Here is a 14334-nt window from a genome sequence, read left to right as displayed (position 1 = left end):
TTTGAGACCTATTACCTGGTTCCTTTTTTGTTTGAAAGCTTCCCAGTCTTTTTATTTTTGATGCTTTCCGTTTCAAGAAGTCTCTTTCTTTGATGGCTATTATTAATTCATCAGTGACCCATGCCTCAACACGGCCAGAAAATCTATGTGTTTTGAAAGGGGCATGTTTGTCAGCCACTGTTTTAACATTTTTATTCAGTTTCTCACATGCTTCATCAAGGTCATCATAATTATTAAAATATGACCAGTCTAAATTCCTGAGGTCCTTCAGAAAAGCCTCTTCACTGAAGTTCTTATAGCTACGAACCTTGCATGTTTTAGGTTCAAATTTTGGCCTTTTGAATTTTCTGATCACATAAACTAAATTGTGATCACTGATGCCTAAATCCATGACACCAGTTTTAGAAATACAAGAACTGTTAGAGAGTATCAAGTCTATAAGAGTGCTACTATTTTCAGTAACACGAGGCTCCGTAATATGTTGTTTTAGGAAAAGAGTGGAGCATAATTCCTTTATTTTGGAGAAAAGAGCATATTTTGAAAGCATGTTACAGTTAAAATCTCCCAAGATAAAAACTTCTTTTTCTTTTGAGAGCTTGTTAAAACACTGTTTAAAATGCTTACACAGGTTTTCGGTACTCTGCAAATCACTACCTCCAGGTGGCCTGTAAACCCCACACACGTAAATAGGTTTAGTTTTTTTCAGGCACACTTTCACCCATAGTGATTCAACATTTTCGAAGTAAAGATGTTTCAAAAGGTGGCTATCCAAGTTTTCATTAACAAAAATTAGAACACCGCCACCTCGTCTATTCCGATTATTCCTATAACAAACATAGCCATCAATTTTAACGTCATTGTCAGTGATGGTGTCATCAATTTTGGTTTCACAGATGGAGAATACATCAAGTTTTGTTTGATGTAGCAGAAGTTTAACATAGTCTAGTTTGGATGACAGACCATTAATGTTGAGATGGGCCATTTTTAAGCCCTTACCATTTCTGATTGCCTCAAAATCAAAGTTTTCATCAATAGTAATATTGATGTTGTCCGGAATTTCGTCACCAAATGACTCCTCATTAGGAAAGGGCAAATTACGAGAAAGACAGGGACTGCAAACGAAAAACAGTTTATCTTTAGGAGTCTTCATAAATTGTTGATATTTTTTATCAGAAATACGCTCACATTTTTTATGAGCCCATAATCCACACTTGTCACAAGAAAGTGCTTTGTGTGTTTTGGCCACAGGTTTTAAGCATGAAGAACAGGGATACTTAACAGGACCTGGGTTGAGGCAGATGTCCCCTGACAAGGGGATTAAAAAATAGAAATACTTGTGCCTGCTTGGCTAAAGTTTTGATAAAGCCATTAATTTTAATTGGAGAGTGAGCTGGCTTTCATCAAGTGAAGAGATAGAAAAGAAACTCTTATCTAGTCGACTCATTTCGTTGTTGTTGGGTGAGCTACTTTTGAACGAAGGTTTTGTATTGCTCAAAAATACAACGAACACAAAAATCAGTTTTAGCGTAAATGTGGGGTTTTCTACCTGAGTAAAGTTATTTTTAAGTCGTAGAGAGATCATTCTACGGTTATGTGCTCTTCCAAAACTATGTTTGAAGGATCTGAGGCAAGCCCATTTCCTTATGATGTTACACAGAAGGAGCAGCAGGAACCCACAACACAGCAAAGCTACCATATTAGATGATAGATGGATAAAAAACTGACTGGGATAAAAACAATTTATTAACAAAAACAATAATTTAAAAACTTACAAAACAACAAATTAAAGAAATGAAAAGATATAAATGAAGTAAAGAAGGCAGTACAATATATAATAAATCAAAAAGGACTTAGCTGTCAAAGCAGGAGCTCTTCAAGCTTTAGTCTTCTTTTTTCTTTCTTCGACTTAGCGCGCCAAGACCGGAGCGTTTTAGATACGTCCGACCTCAACGAGAGCTAAGCACGGAATGAATCATCACTGAATTTGAATTATTTTTTCTTAACTATTATCTTCTCTGTTTAAGACCAGACATTACCAACTTTACAGTAGGTTGTTTTTTTTACACTTAATATTATTGATCGTTGCAGTCTGTTGTTTATATTTTTTGCCTGTGCACATGCATGCGCATGTTCATTCTGCATGCAAAATCAAAACATTACGTCACGCCGCAATCCATCTATTATACTGTATATATATAACAGCATATTTAAAAGTCCCCCCCCCCTACACAATGCCGAAAAGTCATCAAAGTCTCCCAAATCATATAGGTATATCTTTCCCATTGTTTTTCTGATTAAGTTGGTTGTTTCACAGGTCTTTCAAACTAGTGATTCCTGAGATTAAATTAAAAACGTGGAAAAATGTCTAGAGTAAGGTAGCTAGCTAACTAGCTCCCTATCCTGAACCGCTAACTAAAATTATGCTAATAGGTAGCTACATTGCAACTTGGTCCACATAAGTTCCATTCAAGTATATATGTAATTTATTAAGACAATAAGGTAAGATAATAAGACCGTAGCTACCTGCTTGAACAAATAAATATTCGATTGAGGGAAACCTCTCGTTTAATTCCATAACTGGATGCTTCTTTGACTTTTTGCTCGCAGGTCCATCTTCTGCCATCTTCTCTTCGAAATCCTTTCTTTTCTTGTTGGAATGGGGCCAACCCATTCTTCTTTGCATACAATTCAAGAACTTTGAAGTTGTATAAATAACCTCGGACGCATTTGATTTGTAACTTGTACGATCACAGCTCGGATACCATGTTCTTAGAACGGGTGCAAAGAACCCAGCCGGTCGCTCGGGCTTAAGCGATCCTAGTGGACAAGCGACTATTAAATTTCCATATAATATGCCATCGCGAAGTAGGATGAGCGACAAAAGTTTAAAGTAAAAACATGGTTTTTTTTTATTCTTCTCCAGAAAAAATATTTTAGCGCATTTTTCTTAGCATAATGTTTACAATTTCGATTCTGATTTGGCTCGTTGGCGATTCACAAAGATTTGTGAATCGCCAACGAGCTCGTTTTTAAAGAGAATTTTGTTAATATAGCAAAGGAAAATATGTCAGGCATTATTCTTACTGGTCTTTTTATTATTTACATTGCTATCCTTACTGATTCATTGTTTTGTTCACCCCCATTATACTTAGCTGTAAGCATTGTGTGGTATTAATAATTTCCATAGCTAACAGCCAGGATTCTAGTTCCTAAATGTCAAAATTCCTTAAATTTCCTATCAAGATAACTATCTAAAAAATGAACCATTTTTATATAAAATCTTTCAGTCGACACCTATTCTAATCTCATGAAGCGTCACGAGTCATTACACTTACTTATCTTGTCTTAAACAACTTGTTACTTTGTCGCAATTTTTTCCTTTTCTCATATTTTTACAACTTCCCATTGTTTCATTTCTCTCTTTTTTACAACTACTTGTGTAAAATTGCCCTTCTATCATGAGTTCGCAAACATCACAAAACGCAGGCTGACGAAGGCAGTCCAGCATATTTTATCTCTTTTTAAGTTAAATTAAAGTAGGCCAATTGCTACCACCATTGGACTAAAGCAAAAACAAATTTAATCACCTCAAGGAAACCGTGTAGCTAAAGCAATTGGACAGGATGACAGGTGGAGATTTATATCCATGCTGATCCACAGTATTAGAAAGTCAAATATGGTAGTAAAGATAACAACTTTCACAAAAATCACCCAGGGCACGAATAGAACCATGTACTAAATATATACAACTTCCCTACATAAGTACAATGTCATAACAATGACACCCGTAACTTCCGTACATAACTACAACAGCATCATAGAAATACCACACAAATAGAAACATACACAAGGTTACAGGAATTGTGTGTCCCATAATTCAGTAACACCATTAAGGCGTGTCATACTACCGCTCCATTCTAGCAAAACATTGTTGGAGACATGCACGTATAGTTTATAGTCACTAGACCACCTACCAAGAATTTTAATGACGGATTCTGAAATACTGCACGAGGTTGCTACAGAGGCACCACCGCTCCGAATAGTATGTGTATTCAGGTCCAAATTGTAAGATTTAAACAAGCTAAAACGTATTTCCATATGACAAAATCAACATTAGACAGTACAAACAAAGGACCATGTTTGCCACCCTAAAGCAGTAAGTATTGTCTAACTTCATTAGCAGGACATAAATTTCCTCCAATGTTAGCCCGTCGGATGTTGATTCTTTTCCATAAGGGATCTATTTTTGGATGCTTTAATAAGCAAACAGGCAACTCTCCCACAGGGAAAAAGTAATATCAGAAAGTGCCAGATAGATTGCTGGATTAAACGAGGAATTGAGTGGACAAGCAAAAGGCGACATTTCCACAAGGCTTCATCATGATGAGAAACCTGGGACTTGGTTTATAAATATCAACATTTCATTAAGATGAGCAGGAGTGATGGGCAACCTACGACTGACTGTTTAAGGGTGACAACATCAAATACCTCGCAAGACATAAAACAATTGTTCCATTGTAACCGCAACCATTACTTTGGTACTGGATACCACACAAATACACTTTGATTGTAGAAAATTTTCCTCGTCCAGCCAGGAAAGAAACGAAAAGTTGCAGGGAAGCTCTTTTAATGGAAACATTGATTACAAAACCTGTGAATTTCGGATATGTATGTAGACTTGGTATTAGGTGAATGTGCTAAAGTAATAAAAAATAACGTTTCAAAGAACTCTGATATTGGGATAAGTGTGAGAGCTACATCTGTTTTTGTGCATATGGCTTTGAACTTTGTGACCAGATATCAAGAAAATAGATCAGCGTAGTTGGAACTCCCAGCTATGTGAAACAATAAAAGATTGATATTTCGCTGGGCAGTGAAAAGAACAATTTTCGAATCAAAGACATGGTGTGCTTGCATTTACATGACCCTGTTTGCCAAATGTTAAAAATGGCTTCATTGTCTGTGCGTAAGACAGCTTCTTTGTTGCCCCAATTTTCACCCCAGCAAGATGTGGCAACCACAATGGCTAATAGCTCACAAAAACTGATACTATAATGGTGCTGCAAGTAAATGGGTAACAAAAACTACCGACCATCATAATATCCTCCAAGGCCCAATTCTGATGCGTCTGTATATAGTTCAGGCCTTATTATACAAAATAGTATCAAACTGGAATAATGCCATCCAATTCCAGGATGGCAAACATTCAAGCCACCAATGAATGTCTTTCCTTGCTTCGACCGATAGAGAAATGTGATGATGCAATTGATCACCTTGGAGGACAAATCAATCAAACGTCGCAGAAAAACTCGACCGCATTTGACTACCTTGTAAGCAAAGAAAAGGGATCCAAAGATGACAACGAATCATGTATGGTGCTGGATCTCCACTTTAGTAACGTAGACATAAGCTTACTTAACTTTTCCTTAGGAAGCCTAATCTTTCGTTGCTAAGGTAAGTAATTACTGAACTAATAAATTTTCCAGGGGCCAGTGGAACTCCAAGTAATGAAAATACTTTTATAATTGTGTCAACAAAAAACTCACAGGGTAGTTTGGAAAGGTGGATAATGATAAAATCATCAATGTATTATTTTAAGTTCTTGATGTACACTAAGACAAGGAAAAGACTTATTGTTTCTGACAGCAGCGGTTGATGTTATTAAATCCTAACCTAAATCCAAAAGTAAAATTAGGAATAATAAAATCCAGTAGGGCTCTGTTAAGGTGAGAAGATAAGGGTTGACTTGAAACGTGAACCATAATGGGTGTAGTGACCAATAATGTAATAGGACAAAACCTGGAACCAGATTTAGGAGGCCGGGATGTAGCTGGGTATTTTCTTTGAGTAGTTTTGACATTTGTGTACAAAGGTACAGAGATATCTACAGGTGATCCCTCGATTGAAACGACTGCAGAGGCTTCCATGTGTGTCGTCCAAGCTCTTGGAGGGGCATCCTGAAACTGTGGTGGTGATGACTGCAACCCAAAGAACCTATTTGGGTATTGTGCAGCACAATGTTCTGGTCCTGACAAGAGAAACACCTGAGAGAAACACCATAATGACCTTTGCTTTGCTTCGCGTTGAAATTTGTCAAAAAAAATCTTGAAACCCTTGATAGGCATGTTGTGCGAATTAGAAAGAAGAACAAGGGATTCCTTGTCAAGTTGAACTCAATTTTGGAACATGCGCAGACGAGGCTCCACAGTGGCAGCTTTTTTTTTACACTGAACACTTCTCTTACTGCTAGTTACATTGGAGGCCATTGGGATGAGTAGCTGTAGCTGGCTAAGGTGTCTATGTTGCATGATAAGATTCTTGCAAACGTTTAGCTAACTTAAACTATGTATTCCTGTTTATGTTTTGCCATGTTAAGTTTTTAGTTTGTAGATAGTGCGAACGGTAGAGAATGAAGTATTCTTGCAACAAATGAGAGTTTGTGCTAAAATTGTATTGTATTTTTAAGGGATATAGGTTCCCCAATGTTCATCTCTTTTAGTTTATACAACTGCTTACTTATACATTCTAAATTTATATTTTATATTTTAAATGATGATATTTTAAATGCAAAATTTGAGAGATATGTGCTGTGGTTATCGTTTTTTACTTTCAGCGAAACGTTATATTAGAAAGATCAATGGCATGATTCCACATCAAGCATGATGATTCGATGTTGTAACTCATGATCTAAAATAGTTTAGAGTTTAACTTTGTCTCTGATTAATTGTAAACGGAGTATTTATCTGGCCATAAATTACTGCAGCTCTTATTAACCCTATTTGGTATGGGCTTTTTTGACCCTTGAAAGTATGGGGGGGCATAAAGTGTCCGCGGGATGTAACTTTTGTTCAGTTTGGTTTTAAGTGACAAAACTTGGCACAAAGAAGCATCAATATGTAGTGACTTAATTAGTGACAAAATATTTAGGTTGACATGTCATCACAGGAAGTGATGACGTCATAATGAGACAATGGTTGAAGAAATTATGTCTTTCTTGGAAATTCTTTTTCTTTTATCTTTTTTAAAACTATTTACCAGTACTAGTATTAAAAAAGTAATATAAGAATGTAAGATATTATTAGGAACATTAACAGGTGGTATAAAGACAAAGGATTTCTCTAAGGAGAAAATGGAAATCGATCAGAATTCAAATCTTCAAGAATTTTTTTTGAAAAATCTATATTTGAGAACCTTAGTGTTAGTAGTTGTCATGGAATAAAACTTGGTATATATATATATATGCACTTACGTCATTAGCTATGTAAACGTTCGGTACAACTTGTACCCAGACTTTTATTTTTTATTTCTTGTACTTAGACTTCTTTTATATATTCTGCCTCGTGCGCATATTTTGTTAGTTGTAAATAGACGCCAAACAGACAACACGTGTTTCATTCGTTCGTGTCCCATTATTATTTACAAGATTTTACATGGCGCCCGATGAGGGACACGAGAAGATATTACTTATGATTTAGTTCGACAAATTATCGTGAAAACATCCGTTCTTACAAACGTTGTTATCGACCGTATCGAACACTTGAATTTTGTATGAGACATTGAACGAGATTTGCTGTGTTTTGTTGTTATTGGTTGTCGGAGATTAAAACATTGACTGTTAATTTGGGATTCGTGTATTTGGACATTGATTATTTATTCGGTTAAACAAGTGTTTAGCATGATTATATTTTGTTGTTGGGATTTGGCTGTTATGATTAAAACGTTTCACGAAGGTTTGTTTTGATAATTGCTTATTTTACATTGATAATTGTTCAGGTGTGAGTATTGTCGAGCCTCGTACGAGAGTTTAAGTTTATTTAATTCCGAGAGTGTGTTTACTGTTTTTATTTAGTAATAATGAGTGCTGTGTTAAACAGAAAAATTGCGAGACGTAAATCATTACGAACTGATTTTGAAGAGTGTGTCGAGGAAGCGAGTGCTTGTACGAGGGTGCCGACAAGCCGCATACGCCGTAAAAAGCGCGGGCGTTTTCGGGCAAGTTCGGCGTTTTGAAAAAAATATAAGGATTCGCCCGAAAAAACCCGCATAGGCCCGTTATATGTTCTGCAAATTACACAGTATGCATATCAATATTGTATGATGACTTTTGTCACTATCACATACATAATCCCATATTCATACAACTGGTTAGTTTAGAAAGCATTTATTTTTAGCACTACAATAAAAAAGTTGATATGACCACCTGCAAAAAAGGACAAAGTGACATTGACAGGACATGTATTGGAAATATTTTTTTTTATTTTCCGTAAGTCCAATAAAAGTTAGGAAAAGTCACAAAATTTCAGGTATTTTCATCCAGTATTTAAAAAGTTTTTAGACTTTGAAAATGCCGCGGGCACTTTATCACCCCCCCCCCCCCCCCCCCATACGAAATAGGGTTAAATTAAAAAGTTGTAGCTATTTAACTTTAATCGACTCATGAATTCAATCATAATACCGCAAATATTCTGTCTAACATTTCTTACTAACATTTACTTTGTCATTCCCATTGCAATGGTGTGATAACGTCCATACATATGTACGCTTTATATTTTTATAAAGCGCTTTAGCAAATTATGCTTATAAAACATTTAAGAGAGAATTCTCAGGTCGTGAAGCAATCCATACGCAAGCTATGAGTTAAATTACTTTCGTATGCGAAAAAAAAATTTTTTGAAGACAAACATTTCCTATACGCAACATCGTTCCCAGGGCATTTCGCCTTTTTCTCGTTTCGTTGAATTTAGGCTTAAAAAGAGCTTCTTTAAGATAAACCTATGATAATATTTTTCACCTAAGAACAGAACATTCTCTGCATGTACGGATGCGAAGTATAAAACAAAAAATTCTTGATTTTGTCTTCGAGATTTTGTATTGTCGTTTGTTATTTACGATATGGTTTCTTATTTTCGGCAAATTAGATCTATAATCATTTACAAAGGAAGGACTAGAATAAAAAATATATTTAGCTGCCTATTTACCATCTAGCTATAATCAAAATATCTACCAGAACAACGTACGTTTTATATATCGCCTTGCATAGAAACAACTACTATCAACTTGCTTTTATTCGATTCTTCCTTTGATACATTCCACAAATGGATAAAGAATTGTAAATATAAGGCAAAATGCGCTTGAGAAATGAGCTTGCAGGATGATTTGATGTTCTGAATATAGCTGTTGAATTGTTCACATATTGGTAAATTAACCCCACTCGAAGCTTCGAGACGGTTATATATGAAGGATTCGTGAGTATAACTGTGTAAAACATCATAAAAGAATCTCGTTTTTACGAAAAGACTTTGTATTTTTACAATATTCTGATAGAGAGCAAGCAAAGTCATAAAAAAATATCATCTAAGGCTTTATTGCTAGAGCTCAAAAGCGATGTTAAAGGATCTCTTTGCTCTTTACTTCCTGGAATCGCATGGAAGCTATACCAATGCGCATGTAACGGACAAAACCAGAAAAATACATAGGTTGTTCTTTTTTTTTTCGAAATCGAAGGATACTGTTTTTGACAACTGATATCAAGACAGTCCTCAAAATTGACATGAATACTTTCTTTAGCATTGATGGAGGTACTTTCCTTGTTCCAAACCTAGCAACCATGTTTGTTGAAATAGAAAGCTCGGTCCTGCTTAGCAGGGTTGTAGGTGCCTGACATAGGGGCTGTATCCTGTGGTTAGTCATGGATGTCTATGTTTTTGATAAATGCTATGGGATATTTTAGCAATAGCATAACATCATCATTAGGTAATTGTGTCGGTGTTGACAATGCAGATGCAAAAAGCACAGAGGATACCTCTGATGCATAAAAACGTAGTTGGTACAATAATATGCAATTAAGAACAAGGGATTTCTTGCTAAGTTGCACCCAATCTTGGAACGTGCGCAGATAAGCTCCTTTCGAAAGCCTTCTTAATAAAGGCCGCAACTTCATCACAGTAACGAAATCGTAATATTGTAACAACGGAAGCATCTAAAGATAGCATTAGAAAAGAATTAACTAAGCTTTTTACTGTCCAAATTATTCGAAATCATTCTTTGTTACACAGGCAGAGCGTATTCACTCATAAGGTTTCAAAACATTTCACAAGTTTTAGCATTGTTACCGCCTAGCTTTTGAAACTGTTTCTTCAGCAGAATTTTTGCTTGGTTGAAATATTTGGGTTTTGCGATCCGGCGTTTAAAGATAAAGCAACGGTCCAGACGTTTTAATGGTGTGTCAAGGATGTCATCACCATATACACACTCGATAGAATCGACAAAAGAATTTTTAAAATCAGTTTTATGCGCTGAAACCCAAGCAAAAAAACCAATTAATGAACATTGATAAACTTTATTGTGAGAAGCTTATCTTCAAGTAATTTAGACATTGGTGAAATTTTAAAAAAACACTGGCTGAGAGAGATGATTTTCGAGTTATGTAATTATAGAAAAATTATCCATATGTAATTTATGCATTTTCGACAAGACCTAACGGGAACATGTTCTATCCATACCATGTATGAATTCACAACCACCACTTTCATCGTCAATTCCATCTTTAAATTGTCTCGCAACCTAGTGGAAAACTGCTTGAACACTTCAAATTTATTTACCAAAAGCCAATTTCTTCATTAAACACATGTTTCGACTACGACAGGTAAAAATGTATAAGAAACTTATTAACTGTAGTAAATAGTAAAGTGTATATGGCTTATTTTCTCTAAGCATAAAGCGACGCTCTGACTCCTGGAGCTATCTCTGTTTAAGAATAGCTGGATTTGAACCAGAGAACGTATCTGTGAGCTTGTTATTTTAAATATTTTGTAGTGTAATGAAGTAAATGCCAGAATTATAGCAGAAAAAAGAGTTTATCAAACCTTTTTATCAGGAAAAAAGTTTGAATTGTCGTCATTTTTAACGCTAACGTCAGCCTCGTCGTCAAAACTATTATTAGATTCGTTATTACGTTTCAAATAGAAATCTTTAAATAATTTTAAATGAGGACATACGTCGGAAGCTACTTTCAAAGTTTTCACTTATCTTTTAGGACCCTTTTCAATGGAAAATAAAAATTGTGGCATTGTATTCATCTATTAGTTCCAGACACTTTAAACAGGGACACGATTGAAGCAAAGTCTTTATGGATAATGGAACATTTTTGAACATTTAATTTTGCAGGAATTTCCAACACTGCAGTGTTGCGCGACTTTAACCCAACATTGATTACTGACACATTGATCAAGGCTGCATCTTTATTTATCTGCTCTACAATCACATCTGAAGAGGAAGGAATTGAAACAGTACTGAACAGCAACCTGAGATGCAAACCAGAAACACCCAACCGTCTTGTATCTGATATTTGAGGACTTCCAAGACATTTTTAGGATATGAAGAATATTTTACAGCTGCAATAATACAGTAGTTGTTATGGTTGCAAGAGCATGGACATACTCAAATGGCTAAAACAAAGAAACTGAAAATTTATCAAATCTAAAAATCAATAACATGTACATAATAAAATCAATTTCTTCGCAGCCATTACAATTCAGGTAAATACTACGACATTGTCAAAAATAAACTAATTTAAGAACAAAATTGTTCCTTTAAAGAGGTGCGAGAAAGTGAAAAACCTTGGGGTAATGTTTGATTAAAAAATGACATTAATTAGAAAAATCCTAAATATTTTCAAATTAGAACCAATGCACCTTGTTTGTACGGTTTTGCGATTTCAATTTGACTGGTACAAAACTCATTTCCCAAAAAATATAGACATTTCCAGATGTCATTTTCAAGCAATAACACGAAGTGTTATTGCTTGAACATGAAAATCATGTGGAATAGTCCGCTGATAGACTTCTGTGTAACTATTTTGTATATAAATTTTTTTTTTATATTTTAAATAAACTGGTGTTGCGATTTGCTCTGTATGGTTAGAACTATTTAACTGGTCAGTAGCTGAAAGAACTTTTGATAAAGAGACTTTCCTCTAATGATTTATTACGATTTTGGAGGAACAGAAGGGAAATGGGAAAAATAAGCCTTAGCTATTAAATAAAAAACCAATTTGTAGCTGTGTATGGTATGAGCCACGAATACATTTATCAAACATCAATGCAAATATTTCTCCAAAAAAGCATCAACCTTAAAATTTAGCATAGATTACTTAAAAAAAACATCCAGGTAACAATGTAATCGAATAAACATCCTTTCTCCCAAACCTGTATCGCGAAATGGCGAATGCAATTTGGCGGTAGAAAGGTGAAACGGACTCAAGATATCCCTGACAAATTTCATTTTTATAAGAGATAGAAAGAATCATAAACTAGCTAAAAAAAATAACAATAATTTTCACCAATGTCCATTACAACTCATCAGGTGATGGCGTCAGTTATTTTCACTATTTCTAACTTATGTGGCCTAAAAGGCACACACAGTTTCCGTATTCTTTTAAGTTTGTGAAAAAATCTGCTTAGGCGGAAGAAAGTTTAAATGTTGCTGAGGTCAGTAATAACCTGTTGAAGTTTTTGAAAATCTGTTTCGATGCCCATACAAAATTGAGCTTGAATGTCTATAAAATATATAGTCTTATAAACGTCTATAGAACCATGTAATATCGATGAGCGGTAGAAGAGATATTAGTGTTTAAATTACAAGAGCTCTAGGAGGGGTTGATGGCTTTACTAATCTGCCGTAACGTCACAAAAGTTTACAAATAAGACATCATCGAAAATGAACACATCCACTTTGTTGGTCACAGACATACAGACACCTTAAATATTATCTCAAAGAGAAATTTAAACGAGAAGTCGTAATAGCCTAAAAATCACGTTTTTTTACCAGAAATACTTTTCTTCGTTAATATGACTTTATATGACTAATAATTCTTTCGGCACATCAAAAAAGAATCTCAAGGAACGAGGGTGATTTGTGACGCCACAAAAAAAATTAAGCTTGTAACTACGTTTAAGACCGAAACTCCTGCAGTTTAATTTTAATTCCTGAAAATACAAACACCTACCGATCATAACCCGAAGCAGTACGTAGGTGACGAAAATGTTGTCATCGTCATGTTCAGCATGCTATTTTTATTTCCTGAGACAAATTTTAAAAACAACGAAACGAGACCCACTGAGAAGTTAGCCCCGAGGTCCCTCCGTGGCTTGATTTAGAAAAAAAAAGTTTAGGTGCAAGCAAGATATTAACTTTTGCGAACAGGTCTAGAATTTGGAAAAGTTTCTTAAGAGAAAACACATGCCGCATTTAATGTGACGTTGCTCATAGCTAAAATTTCGAGCACGCTTAACTGATGCTGCTTATTTTAAGGAAGAGCATGTATATTCTTTATTTTTCTTGAATCTTTTGCAGCTATCTTATCGCTTATTTAACATGGAGTTTTAAAATATAAACAAAATACAGGTAATAATAAAATAAAGGTTGGTCAATGTTATGCTGTGAAGACAAACCCACTCGACAGAAAAACATCAAAATCGTCCGATCAGCCTTTTAAGAAGGCCTAATGGCTCAGATCGATAAAATAGAAGTTTAAGTATGTTTTTAAACGCATAAAATATTTACACTTAGAGAGATAAAAAAAAATCTTTGTTTTGATTAACCTTAGTTGTTTTTAGAGAAAATATTTTTTAAGAGTTCTGAGCATCGTGAAGTAATTATTTTCCTACCATCATCATACAACAAAATTTTTTACTCCCGCTTTTATGGTCCCTTCTGGTGACAACTGACAGGATATACCCTTAACATTATCTTTTTATTGGTTATTTAGAAATCGGTTAAACTACCAAAGATAGCAGCCAAAGATAGGCTCTTTGTCTCTTTTATTCAGATGATGAAACTTACATATTTTAATTTGTTAAAGTAACTTAAGGTTGTTTAATCTATTAAAATGTTCAGATATTAAAAGAGCTTTAAGAAAGGGTCTGATTTGATCTTGCATCTTAGTGAAATCTAACAATTTGAAAAGCAATACAGGGATTATGTATTTACTTACTTTAATTATAAAGTTATACCTAGTCTGCATATTTATATTACATTTAATCCATGATTTAAAACGCAGGATAAAAAAAGTTGCACGCGATTAGAACAACTGTCCTAATCTTCTCGAGATTTCAATAGTACACATGACGAAATATGGCGCGTGTGCGATATGTTAGATGAAAAGAGCGACGGCGGTCTTAAAATGAATGCAATATTTGTTTAAAAGGTTTTACATCATTAGCGTGTCCTGAATTGTTTCATTTGAGGTTTAGTTTGTGTATCTTAGCCGAAGCGAAATGTCTATATTTGAACAAGTTATAAAGCCTTTTGTTGTTGCAAATGCTAACGCATCCT

General features: G+C 34.8%; 1 protein-coding gene across 1 annotated transcript in view; it reads right to left on the bottom strand.

Moving 5' to 3' along the window:
• The window catches only part of LOC130648270 (double-stranded RNA-specific editase 1-like), a 29038-nt gene extending 25530 nt beyond the window's left edge, over positions 1-3508 (bottom strand). Inside the window, exons 1-3 of the mRNA XM_057454310.1 lie at positions 3362-3508; positions 3149-3209; positions 2524-2946 (exon numbers count right to left, since the gene is read on the bottom strand). Of these exons, the coding sequence (XP_057310293.1) occupies positions 2524-2946; positions 3149-3209; positions 3362-3508 (631 nt within the window). The remainder of the gene's footprint in view (positions 1-2523; positions 2947-3148; positions 3210-3361) is intronic.
• Positions 3509-14334: the final 10826 nt, after the last annotated feature.

Source organism: Hydractinia symbiolongicarpus, chromosome 6, assembly GCF_029227915.1.
Source record: "Hydractinia symbiolongicarpus strain clone_291-10 chromosome 6, HSymV2.1, whole genome shotgun sequence".
Classification (NCBI taxonomy): domain Eukaryota; kingdom Metazoa; phylum Cnidaria; class Hydrozoa; order Anthoathecata; family Hydractiniidae; genus Hydractinia; species Hydractinia symbiolongicarpus.
The sequence above is the reverse complement of the archived record's forward strand: the minus strand, read 5'-3'. Positions and strand labels throughout refer to the sequence as shown.